General features: G+C 45.2%; 1 protein-coding gene across 2 annotated transcripts in view; it reads right to left on the bottom strand.

Moving 5' to 3' along the window:
* Positions 1 to 3,656: 3,656 nt before the first annotated feature.
* Positions 3,657 to 24,995, bottom strand: part of dlc1 (DLC1 Rho GTPase activating protein) — a 62,033-nt gene continuing 40,694 nt past the window's right edge. Inside the window, exons 1-14 of one of the 2 annotated variants that reach the window (XM_083909700.1) lie at positions 22,904 to 22,929; positions 16,944 to 17,015; positions 15,470 to 15,551; positions 14,325 to 14,388; positions 11,472 to 13,126; positions 10,195 to 10,374; positions 8,439 to 8,598; positions 7,360 to 7,567; positions 6,800 to 7,016; positions 6,156 to 6,270; positions 5,281 to 5,505; positions 4,475 to 4,692; positions 4,200 to 4,373; positions 3,657 to 3,801 (exon numbers count right to left, since the gene is read on the bottom strand). In XM_083909700.1, coding sequence (XP_083765826.1) covers positions 3,702 to 3,801; positions 4,200 to 4,373; positions 4,475 to 4,692; positions 5,281 to 5,505; positions 6,156 to 6,270; positions 6,800 to 7,016; positions 7,360 to 7,567; positions 8,439 to 8,598; positions 10,195 to 10,374; positions 11,472 to 13,126; positions 14,325 to 14,388; positions 15,470 to 15,551; positions 16,944 to 17,015; positions 22,904 to 22,916 — 3,483 coding nt within the window. In that variant the 5' untranslated portion in view covers positions 22,917 to 22,929 and the 3' untranslated portion in view covers positions 3,657 to 3,701. Of the gene's footprint in view, positions 3,802 to 4,199; positions 4,374 to 4,474; positions 4,693 to 5,280; positions 5,506 to 6,155; positions 6,271 to 6,799; positions 7,017 to 7,359; positions 7,568 to 8,438; positions 8,599 to 10,194; positions 10,375 to 11,471; positions 13,127 to 14,324; positions 14,389 to 15,469; positions 15,552 to 16,943; positions 17,016 to 22,903; positions 22,930 to 24,995 lie in introns of those variants that run through there. The other variant, XM_083909701.1, reaches the window with a different exon arrangement.

Here is a 24,995-nt window from a genome sequence, read left to right as displayed (position 1 = left end):
TTTCTTGTGTGCGAGCACGTACTCTGCTGCAGAAATCTGAGAAAGATTGACTGATTTAATGTCCTCCGTCTTTTATTATTACTGTTCTGTTCGCCTCATGTGCATGCTCCCAAAAAAACCAGGACTCTGGACGAGGAGGGAATTTGAATGTGAGGACCCTAAAAACTGGACACACACGTGCAGGCGTTCACACACGTTCACGTTATTTATCAATGTGGGAAAGCGTGCACGCTGGATTCTCAAACAACACTGCCGATGCTGTTGTGCGCGGCCTTATCTGGCTCTGCATAATCTCAGAGAGGTGTTTGCATTCCGAGCAGAAAAGCATACGCATGCAGAGCAGCTCGTGTACAGTACATTTACATGTTTTTTTATTAATGCATGCTGTTTATTTATTTGCTGTTTTACCAGGTCTTGTGTTTGTAGAGGTCACAAAAAAACATAAAGGAGAAGAATTTGACAGTGGAGTTTGATGTTATTGTATCAGAAAGTCTGTTTAAGGTCAAATTCAAAGACAGCACATGTAATTATATGCACGTGTGTGCAGAGGCGATTCTAGAGTCTGTAGGGGCCCTGAGCAAAAATTCCCAGGGGGCCCTTCCAACCAGTGTTCATCACCATAATGTATGAGTTCAAAATATTTATTTTTTTTCGAAATAAATGAAATAACATGGAAAAACCTTGTAATTAAAAAGTATGTGAAAATATAAATGTATAGAACAATAAAATACTGTAAATAGCTTTTAAAAAACTATATAAACTGAGTAAAAAAGATATGTATTACACTGTAAATAATCCTCTTCGTTTTCCAACTTGCAGAACGATAACTTCACACAGGTTAAAGTGAGGTGGGGCCCCTTTAGGGAGGTTTCCTACTGAGAGAGTCATTGCAAATCTCCCATTGTTTTTTAAGGGGGACGGGGAGGCGGCTGCTCACTGCACATTTCAGTAAAAACAGCCCTCAGGCTCCGAGTGTCGGGGGCCCCCTATCAGCTCGGGGATCCAAGCGGTTGCCTGCCATGCCTGTTCACAAACTGCGCCCCTGTGTGTGTGTTTCTTGAGGCCTCTGCTTCATCTCGAGCTCCTCTGTTGTACTTTGGGAGAAAAGTACAGGGTAACAGCCGAAGAACAGTGAGCGAACAGAAATGTGAAAGCACTGTTTCAAGTACCTGCACTTAAACTGTTTAGATAAAAGCAAAAATACAAGGTACAGACTGTCCTGTCCGGGGTGTATCTGTCCCTGCCCTTTTCCACCCTAGGATTGTCTCCGTGACCCTCACGTGGAGGATGAAACTATAGAAAATGGAAAGCAGGTACAACCCTGTGTTTCCTCCTGCAGAGCACTCACTTTAAAAAAGTCATTAAAACAATCTCACTCTGACGACCGGACCTTTCTTTCTTTCTTTTGTTGTTGCTGCTGCTGCACGACTCCTCCTTCGCCGACGCCTGCCAGCTGCAATACAACAGACCCCATTGTTTCCCGCCGTATATGTAAGAAACAAGACTACGTAAGAGTGAGATCACCCTTCTGTACCAGGCCAGTTGGTACCCGCCTGCATGCAGCTCCGGTTGTGTGGCTTTATTGGCGTGGAATGAAGACAGGAATGAGGTGGATGTGGTGGCGAGGAGGTGAAACCCAGAGAGTCTGAATCCTGGAATAAACCATAGGGTAAACAAACGGGAGGGGGATTTAGGGAGCGAATAAAACAACTTTTCCTCTGGTTATTTTAATATATTTAATAGTGCACTTTTGATTAACCTGTACAGAAATAATATTAATAAAAAAGATAAAACATTTGTTCATTTCTGTAACACGACAGCTTATAACATTTACAATAAAATAATAATAATAAAAAAAAAAATGGTATGATACAAAACAAACATATATCTGAGGTATAAATATATTTGTTTTAAATTAACCGTCATTGTCATGCGTTAATTATTCGGCGGGGGGGGGGGGGGGGACGGCTTAGTGAATTAACGCGACACGAAAAAGCAAGCACCTCAGAGTGAAGCGTGAGTGATGAACACCGACAGAGACAGTAACAGAGAAAGAAGTATACACACACACACACACACACACACACACACACACACACACACACACACACACACACACACACACACACACACACACACACACACACACACACACACACACACACACACACACACACACACACACACACATACTTGTTTTTCCTTCCTTTGTAATAACACATTCATTCTGCCCTCTTCTTTACAGTAAAACCTGTAAAATCTCCACCTTTATAAAAGGACAATTTCGTTTTCACTTCTCGTCGTTCTCTTCTTCCATCATCTCGGGCCAGAGCCAGAGGTTCTCGTTGCAATTTTTTTGGACAGTGCATCGTTTTTTTTTTTTCTTTTGGTGGGGGTCCAGCCGACAACAATTAGGAAAATTGTGCTGTGCTCTTTAAAATCGTGAGGAAAAAACTTTTTTTTTTTTTGTTTCATAAATTTGGTCCACTACATCTTTGTTTTTCCTTTCCTCAGTCACACACACACACACACACACACACACACACACACACACACACACACACACACACACACACACACATACACACACACACACACACACACACACCTATGGTCTCAAATGTGTTCTAACCCCATGACGCACAGGAGTTAAAGGCGCCATATGTAAGAATGTGGCCAAAAACGGTTACTACATTCAAATTCAAAATGCCGAGGTCTTTTAGGTTTCGTTTTCTGACGTAACTGGCAACCCGTGGTTGCTCGGCAGCTGAGACTCTACTAACTGCAATGGCTGGTAGACGGCGGTAGGTGGCGCCACTTGCCAAAACATGATTTGCAGTCTGCAAAAGATTTTTTTTAATGCAAATATTTTGTCTGTACTGTTGTTGTTGGTGAGTTCAGTTTGTTATATGAACATTATTCCTGAGTCTCTGTGACATATTAGGAGGATTTTTATGGCCAGTTGCTTTAGATTTATTACATAATGCACCTTTAATTCGTATTAAACGATCCCCTTTTCTGGTGAGCCAGCCACCGCGCTAATCCGACTCTGCCTTCCTTTTCCCCTTTCGCCGCGACACAAAAGCCTCCCTCGGCCACCTGGTATCTAACACCGTCCTCTCCATTGTCTCCGTTTCAGTCTGCATTATCACCAGCACATTCACGTCTGTCTTCGCCCCATGGATCCATCAATCAACTGACCCATAATATTGTTTTGCGTTTCCTCCTGTTACAGGGAAATGGGAATACTGTATATGTACACACTATGCTGCGACTGGAAACCACCAGCGCTAAAAATTAACTTTAATACTTTCTTTAATCTCTGCATACACACACACACACACACATGCACACTCACAAGACACATACATGCTCACACACACACACACTACTTCTTAGAAGCAATAGCACCCCTTTGGATAAAGTCTAAACCTCACATCCTGCATCAGCAACATCATGTCCTTTTGGCCCAGATGCATGTGCATGTGTGTGTGTGTGTGTGTGTGTGTGTGTTTGGAGTCCTCTTGGCAGCAGACTCGATAACACAGTTCAACAAATGGTAGCATCACTCTGCTGTAAGGAGTCCTTCAATGTACGATCCAGGGTTTTGATGCAGAGGTTTGGAGCCCAGTAGGATCCAAAATGATGGTATGAGATGCCAAGTTTAAAAAAAAAAAAAAAAAGCTCTGAAGATCCCAATCTCATTTGTCCATGGGTGCAGTGAAAGAGTCGCGTATTCGTGATACCTCAGCGGCACACAAGTGTCCATACAATTTATTGTACCACTCTGGAAAATGACCCCTGAAAATAGAAGAAGAAGACCAGTGTTAGATGACTGTGTCCATTAAGGACCACAAAACTGCAGAGGTGGAAAGTAACGAAATACATTATACACCAGAACCAGACGAATGATGATGTGATTAGTACCAGCACTGGCCATAGAGGGCGCCGAAGGTGACGTAATATCCTGTGTTGCGTAGGGCGCGTGAGCTCCAAAATAGTTTTGGATTTCTGACCCCTTGTCATATTTCTACTACCCTCACGCCCCACGCAAAGTAACTTTTACTTAAAGTACATTTCAAATGAACTACTTTTTGCTTCTTCTTGAGTAATATTTCATCAAAGTATTGGTACTTTTACTCGAGTACAATATCTTAGTACTTTTTCCACCTCTGCACAACTGTGAATGCTCCACCGACCTGCAGTCGATCCTGGAAATATGCGTGAGTCTGGATTTGTTGCTTCCGCAGGCCTCGATGAAGTAGCGCGAGATGAGGACGTTCGCGCGGACGCCGACGACGGGCGCCCCCTGGTGGTCCACGGACGTACACACGAGTGCGCACGCTCCCTTTGGCAGGTCCGTTACCCACGTTCTGGTAAAAAAAAAAAAAAGACGAGCAAAAGAAGTTAGATATAAAGACACAGGACACTTAAAAAAAACAAGTAAACGGTGGAAACTAAGTGAGCGTTGTACCTGAGCACCACGTGGTCTCTGGTGGGATGTGGAGCCATGGCGTTCCTCACGTACTGATACACCTCCGTCTTCTCGTCCAGGGTCTCCACCACTCGACTCTCGAGCAGGTCCTCGTCCCAGTGGGCCTGTTCCCGTAGCAACCGCGTCAGCACCTCCTCGGGACTCGCAGGCAACTCCACGTTGACCTTCCACAGCCGCAGAGGAAACCCATCGTGCACCTGGAGGTGAAGAAGAGAAGACGGGTTCTATGAAGTTCATTCGGAAAACATCCGGGCACGATATCTAATCTCATCGGTCGTGCTCACTGAAATTAGATACGGTAATCCAGCTGTAATTTTATTGCACGGCGGTCTCAGTCTGACTCAGAATCTCTAATTGCCCTTTAGCTAAGTCAGCTGCTTCTGTCCGATGATAACGAACACGCAGTCTCTTCGCCTCGTGACTCTCTGGTGAATAGATAACCTTTCCAGACGAGACACAGGAAATGCAGGCCTGGGATAATAGCGAGGTTCCACATAGTTGTGTGTGTGTGTGTGTGTGTGAAAACTGATGTCATTCTGGGATGCAGTCCAGTACAGTGGGATGGGAATGAGAGGCCAAGGGGGCCAAGGCCAGTTTCACACACACATGTGTTTCTCTACAGGAAACCCTAAGTGTCGGTTTTCCGAACGAGATATTTAGAGAAGCAGCCGAGATGGAAGGAGAAGACCGGAAAACCGGAGTGAAGGAGCGATTACATAAGCTCCACTGCTGTCACTGTTGTCTCTCAGATTCCGCCACAAACGAACAAAAAAACGTGGGCGTACCTTTCTGCAGGCCAGCTCGGCGTGCTCCGGCGTGGAGCAGCTGTCGTAACCTCTGAACTTGTCCTTGGCCTCTTTGAGGAGGGCGTCCAGGCTGTCGCGTAGATACGTCCTGTAGCCGCCCTTCGCCGCTGCCGCCTCCTCGCCGCCGCCAAAGTCCTCCAGGCGCCGAGGCAGGAGCGCCTGCTCCACGTAGGAGTTTCTGCAGCGATTCATTTCCTCTGGTATCTGTCGGAAAAGTGGAGGATGAGTACAACGGTCCTGATGTGATCTGAATATATTCTCTATATCCTCTTTTCTCAAAGTAAAAACTATAATATATTATGTGTAATTAAATGATATCAGTCAATCTCTGCCTAATTTGATCCTTGCATCTTCATTAAAATGAATGTTTATGATACTGCCATATCATTACAAAGGAAAAGATTGGTTTAAACAGCGGCTGATTGCGGTCATTGTATCATAGGTCATGCTTATCTACCTCCACCAGCGAGTCGAAAATCTAATTATGAGTAACCAACGATGAGATAATCGCTTTACTTGTAGTTTGATTTAACAATAATACCAAGAAGAAGCCAGGAAGGTCTGCCACACAATTAAATCAAAACCCTATCACGGTAATCACGCAGCCTTTGGCTAATTGCTATAGCGTCTGTGAGAAAACTGCGGCGCACGGAGAACTTTTTTTTTGGGGTTGAATGTCACTGAAATTGGATTAGTTATAGAGCGGTTTTGCTTAATATTTCCTGTTTATCCGATCAAGTCTGCTCTGAGGTGGATTCACGGGCTTGTAACTTTGTGGAACTGCTGTATATTTTTTAACTTTAAGTTGACGATCCCGTTCTCTATGACTCTGGATTGTTTGTGTAAATACTAACCCGGAAGAGTTTCCTGCACTCCTGGATCATGTGCGCCAAACCATGAGTAGCGGCCAGGTTCTCGTTCAGGTCCCTCTGGTCCGGCTTTCCCAGCGACTGCTTTCGGTTCATCACCCTATGAACCAGGGAGGAGGAAGATAAGATCAGACTTGCTGTAAGTTTATGTGAAACAAAACATGTTTCTGCATTATCTTAAGATGCTTATGCAACTTTTCCATTTTTGTCTCCCTTCCTTTCTGTTCCTTCTCGGTCCTCTTTTTAAAGGATCCTGCTCTTTCGTTTCTTTAAAGTGTTGCTTTCCTGTTCTTAGAATGTACAGTAAGTTGTGCAAGCTGCCGATGCGATAACTATGTCAGTGATGCTAAAGAATGAACCCAATCACAGTGGTACACATTCAGACGAGAGCAGGGTTTCTCACTCCTGGTCCTGGGGAGCCACTGTTCTCCATGTTTTAGGTGTTTCCCACACACCTGTGAGTGAGAGTGAGAAACCCTGGACCAGAGCATGAATGTCCACCCCAAGCTCTTCATTTCTGTGCATATTAAGTACAGTGTAGAAATCTGTAACTAGTATTAACTTGTCAGGGTTAGGGTGACGACATGTGTGGTCACAAAAAACAAACTGGATTTTTAAGAGAAACACACCTCGGCGAGGAGCTCTCCTTGCGCCGCAGGGTGTTGAGGTGAAAGAGCGAAGGGGCCAGACAAACGGCCAGGTTGGTGGGCGTCATCTGGTTCTCGGCCACGCTGGCCGTCACGTCGCTCAGCAGACACAGCAGAGTCCTCAGCGCCGCGCGGTTCTCGTCGGGCAGCAGCAGCACGGCGGCGCGGGCCGCCTGCAGACGGAGCTCTTTGGGCATGTCTGGAGAGGGAAAACACGGAAAATGAATACCACTTCGTCTATTTTAGGGTCTGTTATTTAGCTGTCAGGACAAGTCTTTAGTTTCACCTTATATAAACACTTCCTAATGTACCGTGCTGGAACAGTGAGCTACATAAGAATGAGCCAATACTACTGTATAGCAGAGATTATGCTGTCCTTCCCCTCATTCCACAGGTATTTCCTGCGCTCATCCTGTTTGTTTTCCTTTTACAATTTCACAATGTCTTGCTCCGTGACAGACAAGGCCGAGCATCTGCCGCGCTAAAGCAGGCAGATGCTGTGTTTACGTAACCCAGATATGATTTGTGGGAGTGATTCTTACACTGATAGATCTGGAGGAAGGTCTCGGACAGTTTGCTCGTCAGCAGGGGCTCTGGTAAGTCTCTGAAGTACTGCTTCAGCATGTCTGCGACGTCGTAGGCCGACTGGCCCTCGTAGCTCACGCCTCCCCCGTCGGCGCCGCTCGCCTCGTTCATTTGGCGAAGAGCTTGGATCCGAGATTTAACCCCCGATTTCCTGAAAAGACCGACCTGAACAGAGAGAGACGGGGACCGAAGAGAGGGTTACATCACACATATTATCCCCAAATTACATCACAACAAATCGTGTTGACTGTATTTACAAAACGCTCCCATGACACCCACTAAGCTTTCTTATCCTGACTGTTATGAAGCATTTTTTTAGGCTGCAATGATCGGGAGGAAAAGAGAAAAATGGTATGTTGGTCTGTCTCTTTTCTGTTTTTATCCTCCATTAAAAAGGTATTTTCTCACATTTTCCTCTTCCTTTCCATGGCGACTGCACTCTCGCACAGATACACAGGGATAAATCTGTCATTACAGTATGGAGGTTAAACAGAAGGCCACAGGTGACTTAACAGCTGTAGCTTTTGACTCTTTTGAGGAAAGACAGGAACCATTTATACACATCAACTAAGACTTTTTTTTCCCTATTCACTGCTTCATCTTATGTAAGAACCAGTGAAAAACAAGTCATGGGTGATTATATGACTGATACCTAAATACCTAAAAGTAATATTAACCCTTTAAGGTATTAACCCTTTATTTACTTATGATAACAATAATGATATATATATATATATATGTCTATTTTTTTATTATTTTTTTAATAAGACCCAACAATATTTCAGATATAGGCCTCTAGGCCTCAAGGGTTGCCAGTTACGTCAAAAAGCGAAACCGAAAAGACCTTGGTATTTTGAATTTGTATGTAGTAACCGTTTTTGGCCACATTCTTACATATGGCGCCTTTAAACACTTAGGTTATTTAAGCACAGGGTTTTCTTTGACCTTTGACATTAAGTTTGCACATGCAATTAAAGAATAAGCACAAGTTTACGCGTACATACGTCCATACGTGTGCGTGCATTTCAGACGTTACCTGGTCGAGGCACTGATTGCGCAAATAGCGCATGGCCTGCTGGATTCCCTGAGGGAGGGGCTGGCCCGTCCGCTGGACGATGACTTGTAGTGGCACACCAAACACATTCCTGTCTTTGTAGTCCCGCACCTTGATCCGCTTCATAAACTTTGGCACAGCCCTACAACACACACACAAACAAATAACTCAATCGATACATCCAAGACGGATGCAGGACTCATTTCAAACTAAAAAACCCACAAATTTGGTTGCACAGACTGTGTGTGTGTGTGTGTTTTATGTCTCCAGGTTTATGAGGGGGGGTGGTGGATAAACAGGGTGAGGGGGACAACAGAAGAGGGGTGGGTTGTATGTTTGTCTGTCAAAAGGGGGAGGATCCCACTGCTTTATACATCCGCACAAACTGTCTGCCTCCCTATTTGTGGCCCTGGGTGCATGTGAGCATGAGCATGTGCTTGCACACATGCGCACTCGGGGTGCAAGCAAACCAGCCAAGTCTGTTACCACAAAACCCCAGAGTTGAAACATTCAAACTCTTCACTGTTTCACAAGAATGCGCCCACAGATTTACAGCTGAGGTTCCGTGCATGGGTGCGAGTGTGTTTAGCAGAAAGATGCGAATGATGTGAAACCCGGGAGACAAGCTTGTCTTTGTAAGAGCCGTTCACCGAGATGCTCAGAACCACAGTTGGGGAGGGAAAAAAGTGGGAAAAAAGGGAGCGTTATTATGATCTCAGCCCGGAATTCTGATTATGTGTGAGCCTCTGGTGGCCAACAAGTGGCCTCTGTCTTTCCTGGACTGTCTTAATGCATTTAATTCCTGCTCAAAGACGGTCTTGAGTATAAATAATTTCATTTTTTCAACAAATTCATTTTCCGATCTGGAATTCAGAGGCTGTATATTACTTCATGCATAAAAAATCAGGCCATTCTGGGTCACTGTTCCTCTGACGGAAGAATGTCTTTGCTGGCCAACAGAAAATGATCTAAATGATTTAAAAAGACTTTTACCCAGTATTTGAGTACAATAGTGGGGTTATCATCTGAGCTGAAACAGTTAATCGAACTATTTTGATAATCGATTAATCGGTTTGAAGCTTTTTCCATGATTAAAACAAGATTTTTGATTGTTTTAGCTTCTTAAATGTGAATATTTCCTCAGTTTCTTTGCTCCACATAACAAAGAAATCATTAAAACTGAATCATTTTGGTTTGTGGACACAACACCACATTGGAGAACATCGTCATTTCCAGGTTTGACAAACACCGATCGACGTTTTTTAACAAACGATTAATCGATTCAGAAAATAATGGTTCGTTGCAGCTCTAAACAAGATAAAAAAAGAGGTGAGGATAGTACTCCGGGAGTTGTGGTGGTGTGATAATTGCTGATCTTTCGAGCCTCCAGCTCTTGTAACGCAATGCGTGTGAACAGCCATTATTGCCCCCGTTGAGAAAAATACAATGTACGCCCCTTCCCAGCAATTACCGTGCTGGGAAAAGAATGTGAAACCCAACCTCTGTGGACAGCCGTCACCACACTACACAACAACCTGCAGACGGAAGGGTCCGAGAGACTGTTTTGGGATGGAGGGGGCGACAATTGGCCAGGCTGAATGGATCAACTGAAGGGCATCACTTAGGAGGAACAATTAGCTCAGCAACAGAATGCATTGAACTTGGAAAAAAACAAGCCTAAACAATCTCAGCGTGTGCTGAAATAACCAGTAACATAACATCAGTGTTTTCCCCTCACCAGCTGAAACCGTGTTTGTTTGTCGGAGTATGTTTCTCCAGCAGAGCAGTGAGCTGCAGCAGGGAGAGCTTCTGCAGCAGGTTCATCTGTAACACAGACTGGCAGCTAATCTGGAGCTGGGCCGAGGCCAAGCTGGGCTGATGGGAGTTCTGGAAACTTGGCCAGCGGAGTTTCTGTGGCCTGGAGTGCAGAGAAAGAGACAGAGTGCAAATTGAGATGTGAGGAGAAGAAGAAGAGTGTCGACTGCAAATTAGCCATTTGACTCATGGGAACTTGTGTTATGCTTTTGTGAACACGGAGAAAGAAAAAAAAAAAACCTTAAGGAATAACACATGGCCACATTAGTGTTTGCTGTTGTGTGCCAAGCGATTGGTTTTAGGGATTACAGGGATTTATGTGCACGTCAAACAAAAGATTGTCTGACGGACTAAATGTCCACAGCCCCCTCGTGTAATTCTGTCTGTGGATTCCCGAAGGAACAAAAACAGTCCCCATGGAGACCGAGCAGCATTCCAAAGTATTCAGTGCCCATTATGTAATGACAGACGTCTCAGCGTGTCCCAGTGTTTACTCGGCTGCTGTCACTCGCTGTGGAGAACTCTTAATTTTTGCTGTTGTCCTTTAAGATTTTTGTGCATTACGGTAAATGTTTGGACTGACGAAGGCTGACAGCGAAGAGTAAGCTGCTGCCTGGATGACTGTGACTTAAAGGATCAGTTCACCTACGCAACAAAGCTATGAGAGGTAAACACACAAAATAACACAGTTCTCATTGCAGCTACTTATTAAAAATGCTAGTTTGAAATAAAATATGTACACTACCGTTCAAAAGTTTGGGGTCACATAAATGTCCTTATTTTTTAAGGAAAAGCACTTTTTTCAATGAATAGAACATTGTATGTGGGTGTATCTGGCCCAATTCCAGTGTTCTAATGGTACATTGTGTTTGCTAATGGCGTTAGAAGGCTATTGGATGATTAGAAAACCCTTGTGCAATGATGTTAGCACAGCTGAAAACAGTTTTTCTGGTTCTTTGATTCATAATTTCTAATCTTGTCCTGACTATATTTTCTATTCATTTTGCAACTCTTTTGATGAATAAAAGTGTCACTTTTAATGGAAAACACAAACAAATTGCATAGGTGAGCCCAAACTTTTGAATGATAAGGTATATTAACATGTTACTACTATTGATTCCTTCTTATTATTCATCCTCTAACTCCACTGTAGGAGTGGGGGATGTGCCTTGGGCCTTCATTGACATGATCTTCACTGACCTGCTGGTTCGGGTTAAAGATGCTCCGACACCAGAATCTCTTCTTTCCCTCATCCCTTCCTCTCCCTCGCCCAGCGGATTTCCCGTGCTGTCCTGGTCGCTTCCATTCTCTGTCTCTTCTAGCCGGTTTTGCAGAGGAGAAGACGGGCACGGAGAGGCCGAGTCTAACGCAGAGTCCGAGTCTCCCTCTTCCTCTTCGTCTTCCTCATCCTCCTCTTCGCCGACGACAGCTTCTGACCATGCGTTAAAGCGGTGCAGTCTGCTGACGTGGTGCAGCACTTCCTCCAGCTTGTGTTCGTTCCCCTCTTCCTCATCCTCTCTCTCGGTGTAGGGCACATTGTCGTAAAAACTGAGCCGGCTATCGACAGAGCCTGAAGAGCCACGGCGCTGGCGTCTGCTTTGCCGCCCCCTGAGCACCACGGAGTTGCCATTATCGTTCCCATTGTTATTGCGTGAACTCCCGTCTTGCAGGGCTTTGGGGAAAGTTCCCGGCTTGTGACCTTCCGGCAAGTAGAAGAAGACCATGCCTTCCTCTTCCTCCTCCTCTTCGTCCCCCGCTTGTCTGACATTGTCTTGAACACCACGGTTGTTCCTGCGGTTCTGCTCGTCAACCGTCATCCCGTTGCCAGTTTGGCAGGGGATGGGCGTGGTAGATTTGGACGGGGGTTTCGGCTGACAATCTGAAGCTTGTTGGAGGACACTGAACGGATCGAAACCCTCCAAATACATCCCTCCTCTCTTACTCGACCCCGCGGCCGTGCTGTGGCTGCGAGCGCGAGTCACCGGGCTCGGCGTGCTCACCGCGCTGCCGCTGCTGGCCTCCGACTGGCTGCTGCCTGTACTTCCGGTGCTGCCGTGGCTGGTCTGAGTGGAGTAGGACACTGAGCGATTCCGGTTAAGCGTCATGGTCTGCGTGGGATTGCGGTGGTGATTGAGGTTCTGGTTGAGGTTGATGCTGGGGATGTCCACACAATTGAGCCTCCTCAGCTTGTCATCGTCCAGACCCTCTTTGATGACAGGTCCGCTGATTTCTATCTTCCCTCCACTGGTGCTCGCCTTCTTCTTCCTCTTGGACGAGGTGCCGCTGCGCAGTCGAAGGCTTTCCATCCTCTTTAGGAAACTTTTGGCCCGGGAGCGCGTGCTTTTACCACCTGCTCTGTCCAGACTCGTGCTAAGTCCTCCAATTCCTGTTTTCACGTCAAACGTGAACTGCCCAAGTGTCTCCAAAGGTGACGGCGGCAACCCGTCAGAAAAAGAGTCCTCATTAGCACATCCTGAGCCGCCTGTACCTGAAGATGAACACATGCTGGCGACAGAGCTGGCACGAGTGGCACCAGTAGGTACGGCTTCATTTACCAAGGTGGCACCGTGCCCCTTCTCTTCCCCTCTTCCTCCACTCCCGCTGCTGTGGATGGAGCCCACTTCAGGTTGTTCACTGAGGTCGGTCAACACGCTCTCCGAACTGTTGCCTTCGTGTAGGGCCAGCTTGCCCTTTTGGGATGCTTGGTCCTTGGGGAACGACGGGGCCTGCGTGGCGTCTGTGGACAGCGAGGAGAAAACCTCCAGCTCCTCCATACGCGACCAGCGCTTGCTGTCCCTCTGGAAGGTCCATCGGCCGCTGATGGCGCAAGGCTCATCCTCGTCAGAGTCTTCACTCTGGAATTGGGCACAAGCACAATATTATGCACTGCTACATTTGCTATTTCTTTTCCCAACATTCCTCACCAATTGTGGAATTTAATTTATAATGACTTTAACTATCTGTCAAAAGTCACCTTCCCAAAATGGACACACCTCCCCCAGTTTAGTTAATCTATCTCAGGCCCTGAAGGAAGTTCAGGAAATTCCATTATGACCCCCATAGCTCTCAGTGCAGCCGGCCAGACTGGGGTCACCACCCCTCCAGCATTGAATTGTAACACAGATACATCGCTTTGGTCAATTTTAATTCCTATTTAATATCCATGAAAGAGTAAAACAAGCTCATGTGCACACATACAATCATGGTGTGTGTAAGAAACAATCACCAGCAAAGGTGGGAGTTCTATCCCTGCTACAACACAAAGGAGGACAATCTAATATGGGCTGGTTTCTCCTGTTATGCTGGTTGGAATGTGAGATAACAGCTGTTCATTCAGAGAACTGACATTTATCAACATTCTGGAGATATCTTATCCTCAAACCATCAACAGTCAACGCTAGCAGTTTGAACGAACGCTTAGGGGGAATCTGCAGCATGAAAATGGGAATGTTAAGACGTGAGGAGATCAATGCATTCCTAAGCTGTCTAAGGTTTGGTGAGGGGGGGGTGAGTGGTGGGGGTGAGTGGTGGCAAATAACCTCTTTGACTCCCCCTACTCTTCTGTGTTGACTCCTGAAATGAAAGGTGACACAGAAAGGGTCATCCTAATGAATGCCACCACACACGGAACAAGGATGTTACTGTGTACCGCTTAAGGCTAGAAGGGAGGAGGTTCATTTGTGGTAAAATTCCACTCATTTCAGGGCTGATATTTTATGTTTAGTACATAATATTGTCTTGTTTTTGCACATTTATGGTGAGGCCGCGGAAGAAAGAGGAATATTAAAGCACGAGAGGTTGCACTTCTCAAGTAGGGGGGAGGTCGTAGCATACGCAGACCCCTTTATTAAGACATTAAAGCTATCCTCTTTTCTCCTCCTTCCCCCGAGGGTCCGCACAGCCCACGTGATACACAAATAAACCCAACAGGTGCCTTGTCATTAAACAACATGAGAGAAAACACAACTATTGCCCTGTGGCCAAAGGGGTGAACTGGTGGATGAGTTAAGGAAATGCAATTACAGTTTCACGTGTATGCATACATGCACTCACTCGTTTTCTCTGCGGTGATATTTCCAGTCTCATCAGAGCACACTTGTTGAGAGTGTTCAGTCTCCTGTGCAAACACAATTCAAAAGCGGTTAAAACTCAAAAAAACGGGCTTTTAAAAACAAATCAAGACTCTCAAAACCTTGAAACTCAAACCTCTCATCACCAAGAGGGTGTATAATTGAAGAAAGGATGAAAAAGAAAAGCAGCAGAGGGGAAGAGAACGACGACAGGGGAGTCGGGGTGCACCCAGGTTAGCTAATGAGCTGCTGAAGGATAATCCTCACATGGTGCAGGAAGAAAATGAGAGGGGACACAGAAAAAGAGAGAGCAACGGGGAATGAATTCTGCCGGAGTGGCGACGAGAGCCTGGGGAGGGGGCAGAAAGCTTATCCCCCTCCCCAGCCACCTGGAGAAGGGGAGCGAGGGTGGTGGTGGTGGTGGTGGTGGTGGGGTCCACCCTCTGGAGAGCTCTTAGAGCAGATCATGTAACAATGGAGAGATGAAGGGATGGGAGCTGAGGGATAGTTGGACTTGTGGGGAGGGGGGTGAAAGGCTGCCAAAGAGGAGACACTGAGATGATAGCTTCCAGATGTATAGAAGGACACCTGCTGTGGTTTATTACCGAGTGTTGCAATTTGATGATGGAGCCAACTCCATTAAAGGGCCATTAATCTCCTCCTCATATGCTAATTAACGTGGCAGGGGAAGCAACTAGAATGCAAACACGATGATCCCCCCAACACGACCTCATTCTCTCCTGTCCCAGTTTCCACAAACACAAACCAATGTTAAGTGTGGTGACGAAACCATTTATCCCTTAGGTGGACATGGCAGTGAGGATTGCGTGACTGCGCAAATCTAACAGTGAAAATAGGAGCTGAGATATCGTGTTTGCGGGGACGATACAAGAGACTGTAAACACCATCAGCCACAGAGAAAGAACTACAAAAACGGGGAGAAGAAAAAGATACAGCACATGGCTCCAGGGTTCTTATCGTGTCATTCTTTCATCTCATCGCCAGCGACTTTTTGAAGTCATGCCCGCATGGTTTCTTTTTTTGAGGGGGGGGGAGGAAAGCGAGATAGTATGGAACAGGTAAAGGAAGAATGGAGAAAGTACAGTATGAACGGTTCAGTAATCTCACCTGCAGAGAGCCTCAATCGCATCCCGATCGAGGAAGTCGTGGTCTCTGGTGACAGAAGAGATGTCGATGGGAAACAGGGCATCTGAAAAGAGACAGAGAGACAGATTTGTGTCCGCATCTTCCTGCCACTGAGATGAAACTAAAGATACGACTCTAAAGAAAACACCCCATCGGGATCTTCCGTCCCACCTTCTTACCCCCACGCAGCCTCGATGAAAAGCTAAAAAAGGGGAAGTAGCGTCTTAGCCGACCAAACAAACACAGCTGCAGCTTTCAGGCCCGACAGGCAGGGGGGATGTGGAGCACAGAGGGAGAGAACAGGGGATTGATTGAAGAATGACAATAGGTACTCCACCACGGCTCAGAGGTCCACTTCCTTTTCTACTTCTCGTTCTTTCTCTGTAGTAGACCTCATTAACAGGATCGCTTATTGACTCTTGGGCACAGCACTGGTTGTTGTAGGATTTTTTAGCTTCCATATTGTGGCCCATATAGCGACGCATGGACAGACACTAAAGATGTGTTCAGGAATGTGTTGACCCAACCCAAAATGGGATTCTTGTATTTCAGCCTTCAGGGGGGATGATGATGATAAGGAAATGCTTCTCAGGTAAAACTAGCACCTTTAGTCTACTGTACTCAGAGTAGCCTTATCAGTCTGCTTATCTTTAGTGGGGCAATAATGTTTGACAGCACAGACATCGTGGATTTTCCCCACAGATACGGCGCGAGGGGAAAATGTGTCCGGATCTGTGATTGATGAGCGCTTTGCACTTTTGTGTTCCATTATGAAAACAGCCTCATCACCTGTGCAGTAACACAATGACGTTTCCATTCAAACAAGGAAGCTTTCACGCTTAAGTGGCAACAAGCAATGGCCTGTTGACAGTGGTGCCTTAGTTCTGCTGTCATCAGTAGTTATGTAAGGACAACCGGTATGTCTATAGTGTGCCGTAGAAGCTACATGGAAGGGAAAGAACGCTTGATGTGTTTCCGTGAGTGCGTATTTAAAACTCAAATGCAGGGCTAAGCGTTCACTGTCAACTATTTGCCATTGTAAGAATAAACTGGGTGTAGGAAACATGATTTGTGTTTGTTTTAACAACTGGGCAAAGACCTTTGGTCCCAATAAAGTGACTATATAGGTTACAGTACAGTTCATGTTGGGAATATAGTGACATGTGCATAGGTTTTGGTGTGGCTTTACTTGAAAAGTACTCAGTGCTCAGAGAAAGTACACCCATTACTCCTCAGGAATGTGTGCGGTGTGTATGCATGCAGAGACGCATGTGCGCATTTTGATGCTGTGTGTGCTTGAGAATTCTCTTTTGAATGTTGTTGCTGGGGTGTTTACAAGTATATGTTTTTCAAGACTTGAGTCTTAATCCGCCTGTTTTTTTTTTTTTTAATCTTCATACCGCAATCAATTAAAACCGGATCTGTTCATGAAAGGGGGTTGGGCTTGGTGACTTACCTTCGTAAAGCTGGGCGTACTGTGGGAACCCTGCTGCCCGGAGCCAGGTACAGGCCTCTTTGGCTTCAATCTCTGCGGATTACAAAAAAAAAAGAACAAAAACAAAGGCATTTAATTGGTGTGGGGAAACACTTCATCCCATCTGACTAGCAATTTTAGTAAATGTCACACAAACAAGTAAACAGGAAGAAGTGCAAACACAAACCAACATTAGTCTGATTGAATACCACCCCCTTGACATTATTAGCCATCTCTCACTTCCCTCTCATGTGCTTGAGAAGCTTGAGATTAAACCATCATTTGTGCAAATTGTGTAACAGCGTCACACGCCAAGTTCCACAAGGAAGCTTTCCCAATATGTTCCCCCCGCGCCCCCAAAATGACTCGGTGCTGTAATACATATGCCAGACCTGTATGTGATGCCGTGACGCTGCCACAGAAATGCACCAAAAATGGGGAAGAAGAAGAAGACGTTGAGCATGCGCACAAAGCTTGCGCACAATGTTAAAAATAAAGCTTTATTTGCACGTAGTATGCATTACCGTGCATACAATCACAGAGAAGAAGTCAGGATGAAGGAACTTTGTTTGGTCTCCAAATACAAGAAGAAAAAGATGCCGGTGGTGGTGTTTTCCCAATGTTGCGTATTGGTTGTATAATAAAATAAAAACAATCAGGGGTGGCATTTCAATATTTTGGGACCAATTTTGCAGTAATAACATTTAAGGGCTCCAAAAATGCAAGGATCCATGGGAATAAAAAGTCGAAAGATACAAAAGTATTAAACACAGAAATTAGATATAGTTTTAAAATCTCTCAAATGTCAACCACTGCCTTTAAAAATCATCAAATATTCTCACATTTGTTTCCCCAACACTGCCTAACCAACTCTTACATAACTCCTTTAAACACAAGGTGTGAAATTTGGCCTTGTTATGCTAAGCACTGTGAGTGAATGTTGAAGGTCCACTGTGTGTCAGAAGAGCCATGGGGACATCTCCCAATTATCTGTGAAAGCCCTTTAGATGACATGTGCCAAATGGCCACCAACAAAACGTCAACCTCAATAGCTCCATCACCCCGACAGCCAGCAGTCTGAAGGGCGATGGCAGACAGAATCGTGTCTCCACGCCTTCAAGCACTGAATTTACAATGACACCGAGGACAAATGTTACACGGCCTTGAGAAATACTTGTAAACAAAACCAGCGACACAAAGGCAGGAAGAACCGCAGGTTAACTATGGATGAAAGTGACAACAACATATCACCCGACTGCAAAAAAAAAACCTGCTAATCCAATTAGCCAGGATACAGAAAAGAGGCTCCTGTTGTTTAAAGTTTCTACTTCTATCTCTTCAGACCTTTCAAACAGACATTATGGCTCTTACACTGCAGGAGTTAATAGTAACCACCAGTTAAGTGATGCAGAGTAGTTTATTTTATCTTTGAAGGGCCAGACTTGAAGTTCCACCTCATTTCGAGCCTTAAATACATCAAGGAGATGCTTTTGTTCGGTCCAGACGAAGAACACAAGCGTAACAGTACATGACTTGACTATAGAGTGCAGTATTTTGGGTCCGTATGGAAACAATATAGAGATAGATTGGTAATAAATAAGTCATAAAATTCCATATGGACAAACAATGTGAACTGTAAAAGACCCTCAGACAGACAAATGGGTCAGAAGAGGACCGGTGCTACAAAGGCTGCGGGTTCAACAGCATTGTATATGAGCATTTACATACCGACAACAAGCCTAGACGGCAGACAGAGCTACTAACAACAAGGTGTGACACGATCGAGACAGGGTCTCTGCTCCGCCACTGCAGGGGCAAGCAGCCACTGTGTGACACCGGCGTGCACTCAGGTGTCAAATAACACATTAACATCCGTGTCTTAACGCTCTTTTATTTGACAACCGAACTCTATTTTTACTCGTGGATGTGAACTGAGGCACGCCTCATCAGACGTTATGTTTAAGTTTGTGCGGGGTTTTTATTTTCTTTCTTTCTTTTCGGTCTAGTATTTCTGGAGAGCAATGAAAGGAGAGCAGAGAAACCCGGGGACTTTTACATTCTTGAAAGCGAGCGGGCGCAGCTGTGTGATTCCGCTGTGTTTGCTCGCGTATCCGTCTGTGTGCACAAGCCAGTCTATGTGTGCTTGCAGAGCACCAACCTCATGTTTAAAGACAAACCACTCAAAAGACAGTAAAGCTATTGAAATGCAAATTAGATATACAAACACCTGGTTAGCTTTCTACCCCAACCCCCCCCCCCCCTTAAAATAAAGGATAGGGGATCCAATAAGTGCCTTAAGAGGGAAACTATCCAGTGATGCACCCTGTTGTGCTAGAATGTGTTTCAAATCTACTTTACATGTGGACAATATGATTTAATTTAATAATATAACGCTATTGACAACACAGGTGGCACTCATTCAAAGTGAGGCTAGGAAAACACACGCAACTTTTGTTTGGCTGCAGGAAGTGGACGGGGGCAAGGAGGACAAATAACCACCATAGACACAACAACACATGTGCATCTGCAATTTAAAAAAAAAAAGCTGCATCAACAAAGCCAATAAAAAAGGGGCTTACAAGAATATCCCAGGTCATGAAAATGTCATCCTACAAAACTCCACCCAAACATTTTTGTTTGCTTCAGTCATTTCAGATTCATGAGTTTTTTTTTTTTCGTTTTTTTTTCATCCTCCCCACTGTCCAATGTAATTCCTCAGCCCTCGCCAGGGAACTACTTCACTTCCTCTTCCTGCTTCCCTCACAGGAAGAGAGCCGAGCGGCGCTGCAGTGGCTGCCGACCCAACACCGGCCCTGCCTTCATTTGTTCCCGGCCAGATAATACGTGGGGGAAGCGGCCAAGACAAACACAGGCCCTGGTGATTGTGTGTATTTACCGAAGGTCCTTGAAGCCCACACTGTACAAATGTCTGACTGACAAAAAAAAAAAAAAAACACTTATCGCTTTAAATTTAACTTTTCCTTTTCCACTCGAGCTACTCTCAAGTAGAACACGGTGACGTTCTCCACCTCGATAACGGAGGTATGCTGAATTACAACAGATTAGAAAAGTGAAAGGAGTCAGAGTAGCGCCGCGATTTCAAGGTCGACTTCTTGGGCGATGAAAATACTAAATGTTCCAGCAAATACTGCAGTAGTTTACTCCTAGAACAACACGTCCATGATCCATCTTATTCCACTTTTCTTAGACTTATTATAAAATTCCAGGTAAATGAAGTCATTCTAGATCAGAATATGAGCCATCGCTAAAACATAAGTAAAGTAAATTATTCAATGAATCTTAACTCTGACCACGCCAAAAATTCTGCTCCTGAAACATGATGACAGTCACATCAATGTGTAGCTAAGAGCTGAATAAAGTCTTCTCAAATATTTAGTCAAGATTCCATCCAAGTGGGTGGCTTAAGAAGTGAGATTATCTCGGCTGGAATGAAAACTCTCTGACATGAATGAGCAAAAGCAACTGTTTCTCAGTGTGAAAGAAAGATAAGCCGGATTATACAGATAACTAATAAGATGATGGTAAAAACCATAACTATGCCAAGGCTGAACTGTTGAGTGACCAATCGGGGATAAGTTTGTCAGTTTGGAGGTCTAAAATTATCCATTATGGCCCTTTCTCTGTTTTTCTTTCCTCTGCTCTCACCCTCATCTCCTCTGATCTCCCTGCTTATTTCAACTGCTTGCCCCCTTCTCTTCTCTCCTTTCCTGTCACAGGAAATTCTCACAATTGCCTGCCAGAGTTTCCCTCCATCACAGGAGGCAGCAGGGTCTAAGCATGGCTGAGTCTGAATGCTCCAGGTCCAGAGGAAGTGTGTCAGCAAGCTCGCAAAACAAAGGAGCTGCTACGCCGACTCAAAGGCTCTGCTCCATACATGGCAAACTGGAGGTCAAGAGTCAGAATACAGTTATCTCAGGAGCTGGAGTCTTTGAAGTTTGAGGGAGTTTGAGAAGAATGCTTGATTAACAACTTGTTGTCAATTGAGGGCGGCTTATCTGAAATGACCAGATCATTGCCAGGGTCTCGAGTGCTGACTGCGAAACAACCCAAAAGGCTAAATGTAAGGGTTCTTATCAGCTCCAGGTCTGAGAGAGCTCTTTCTGAAGGAGCTGCGAAGTGGGTCTAGACAGGTGATGTGATAAACCAGGCCAGACTATGTGGCTCAGCTGTAATCTACAACAAGCAATGCTAGGGGGAGCCTGAACGCTGCCGGTGCTTGTCCTTCACAGCAACCGCGACAAGGACAATCTGTTGATGTGTACGTGAACTTGAGGAAGACGTCGCTAAAGTATTTCACAATGTTCTCAACAGCTTGTGTGTGTATGAAACCAGGCAGAACAACTGGTGGTAAATATATATTGTGACGAATGTAAAATCCTTCTGGTGCTCTACTGGAATGCAAAGATAGAGGATGACAGATTTTTTTTTTTCTCATGACGGGGTATCATGTTTTTTGATTTCATGGCTGACAACAGCTGGCTTGGTTCGCGGAGAAGACCAAGCTGTTGGCTAGTTGACACGGTGCCAAGGAGTATCGCCATCTGGCTGGCCTCAAGCAATGCCCTGGCAAAACGCACACACACACAAAAAACTCGCACACACCCACCACAACGAGGTTACTACCACGGCCCATTCCAGTTATGTACCACCAGCCGGCGCAGGCACACACACACACACACACACAGCTGGTCCAGATGGATCATCGCAGAGCTAACTCCAAGGTCCTCTCTGCACCAGTGATGACATATTTACTGTGCTGTGGAATCACGGATCAGGTGACTGGTCGTTGTCAAGGCCTCAGATGACGGCCCTACCTGTAGGGAACCCTTAAAAGCTATCAATTCAGACCACATCTGTAACTTGGAACACATGAACGGCACTGAGAACACATGCGTCTCCTCACACAGGACGTGAAGAAAACAACACGCCAGATGCATGTCGAACTTCAGATAAGGCCTCAGCTTACTTCCTGTCACACAGATGAATCATGGCAGTTCATTTGTCTTTGTCCCAGCTTGACCACCTACTGCCACACACCAATTTTTTACATTGAAAGAAAGGCTGATTAAACACTTGTGAAGAAGTTTGTAATCCCTGTACACTATGAAGGCTTGAACCAATCCCAACTGTGCTCATATCTGTGACAAACCTGAAGCAGCTGATAAGGAACCATGTGTTGCAGCAAACAGTTGAAACGGTTGGGAGAGCTGAAGGCCACAAATCAAGTGAGGTCTGCCAAGTGAAGGACAGAAAACTGGATTTTCCACAGCCACAATAAGACACAACCACAAAAGGTCGGGAAGTCAAGCAAAAGGCTCAAACAGTTAAAACAAACTGGCCCAGACTGAAGTGGTCTGAAGTGCAGAGTGGGACCATACCCCCCCCCAACCCTCTCTCTCTCAATCTAAATACGACGTAAAAAGGACATTTTAGTTGCCACAGACTGATCACAGTTTCATTTAATCCTACTCGGAACCTTCGAGTGGTCGTGGATGCGTGCGTAAAAGGAGCCGTTTTGGACCAAAGAGTGTTTTAAAAAACAGGGAAAGTGTCCTCCACTAGTCCTCGTAGGTAACTTGGGAAAACGTCCGCACATATTCAAACAGGATATTCAAAGAGTTCGGGGCAGGACTGGGGACATTTGGAGACGGGGGGGATACGCGCAAAGCGGGGGGAGATTTCTTATCTGACAGCCCGCAGCGCTGTATCATAAAGGCGACTCAGAGAATGTTTTACTTGGAGGTAAAATTCAAGCAAATCTCCACTCTTTGATAATAAAATGAGCACATACACAACATATTAATCATTGTGCCAGTTAGTTGATTTAGCTGAAACCTGAATGCAAAAGTGGACACAGATTTAACCATCACCATAAGCAGCATACAAACACAGTTAAGTTATTGGTTATGACAACGACTTACGTGTTAATATCATTTTTTAAACTTTTCGGTTGCGCTCCTGGCTGCGCTCCGACAGACTCCGACTGTCCGCTCAGGTCTGCTCCACTGTTAGGACGAATGGCGCATGATAAATCCACATTAAAGAAAAAGAAATCAGACTACACGGCGGGTTGCAGGTGTCCTCTGACGCTTGCGCAAGATAGTAGATCCATGGTTACGCATCGATTTGCAGTAATAAAAAAAAAACAGAATTCCACAATCCTCTCTCTCCCCCCCAAACTCCTTCCAAAATCGTGCGCCTCTGAATGAAGCGGTCTTCGGGTAGGAATGTGAATGGAGCGCTATGTGTGTGTGTGTGTGTGATTCAAGCTTTAGGAATGGGCAGCTCCACCGTGGCTCCACCTCCAGGCAGGCAGCCGCTCCACTCTGTGATAGGAGGCGCACACACACACACACACACGTCCGCGCCTCTTAATGAGGGGAACACGGGTTTAAACGATTAAAAGTGAGAGATATGGAGTCGTAAAATGTGAGCCAGAACGTGCTGTCCATGAATGTTTTGTGTTATGTAGTCACGTGACTCATACGTCTTTGTCCATGATACTTTTCTTCAATATATCTCTCGCTATTACGCACAAGGAAAAAAAAGAAAGAAGAGGATTGCCCTTCATTCATTTCATCTCCTGGAAAAGAGAAAGCTCCAGTGGTTGATACCGAGTTTGCATATCATTAGAAAACAGTGGAGATTCTCTTTTGTTAAGTCTGAAAAGAGAACAGTTGCAGCGATGGTAATGGTTCTCTACCCCCCTGCCCACTCCACTGCCCATGGCGCACGTACACCACGCTCAGGTTGACTCTGCAATCACAACAAACCTTTCCTCCCTTTAGTTTACTGCATAGGAGGAGCAGATTCAACACTTCATACTCTGATGGAAATGCATAGAAAAAGGTATTTAAGGTAGTAAAGAATAGTCAGGTTTTGGATGTATGATTTAAAATGACAGGTGAGACATGAGGCGTGAATTTCCACTTTCTCCTTCCATCCAAGCCGATTATTCATCTACTTTTCCACAGTCTTCTCAATGACTATCACTATTAGACATCAGTTTGTGTTATTGCCATGGCAACACACACAAGTACTAACCAGTGAAAGCCAGAGAAGTGGCCATGTGGCAGGGAAGGAAAGAATGATGCAGTAAGTCCTGGCTAATGTTAAATGTCTGTTTTTCTGGCTCTTGTGCCGCTTCCAGCTGACAGACGAGTCACACGTGATTCACCCCAAAAAGATGCTGTCAGCTATTAAAGCGAGCAAAAAAAATCATGAGTCCTTTAACCACAGGTATTCAGAAGAGGGGGCATTCTATGAATCATATGCAGTACTCCACATTGTTTTAGCATGTGGATGCTTTACAATGTATACACGCTTAGAAATAACGGTTCTTTAACAAGGGCTAGGGTTTGAACCATTTTGATCCAGAGAACCCTTTGAAACCCCTTTCCTGAAAATAAAAGGGTTCTTGGTGGAACCCTCCAAAAGGGTTCCAGGTGGAACCTTAATAAAAAGGTTCTACCTGGAGCCAAAAAGGGTTCTCCTATGAGGACAAGCCGAAAAACCTTATATGGTTCTACTAGAACTTCTATTTCTAAGAGTGTAGGGATTAAAAAAGTGCAGATTATTCATGTTTCAAAGCGAGAAAACACAGTTTTATAGTCAAGTTTCACTACAATATGTCACCTGATAAGCACTAACATCATAAAAAACAAAGTCATTTTTATCCTAAATCTGTAACCTGAAGGAAGGGAGAGCGATAATGAGGGGGCTGTTAGATTGTGTGCGGAAAAAGACACAGAGAGATAGAGAAAGAGATTACCAAACAAGGCCAAATCCCCCCCCCCCCCGTGCCACAAAACCCGACCACCCAGAGGTTTCACCCCAACCCGAAGCTATAACCTCGACTGAGATCGGGTCAACAGCCCGGCGCTGGGGATGAGAGCGATCAGGGATCACACTTTCCTTTTGTTTTGTGGCGATAAACTCAAAAACAATACCGGCGGTTGTTGACGAACGTGTGCGGTAAACTGCGAGAGATCAGACACGCAGACGACCGCCGCT

This window comes from Microchirus variegatus (assembly GCF_963457635.1).
Source record: "Microchirus variegatus genome assembly, chromosome: 23".
In the NCBI taxonomy this organism is placed as follows: Eukaryota; Metazoa; Chordata; class Actinopteri; order Pleuronectiformes; family Soleidae; genus Microchirus; species Microchirus variegatus.
Note: the sequence above shows the minus strand (reverse complement) of the source record. Positions and strands in the feature narration are given on the sequence as shown.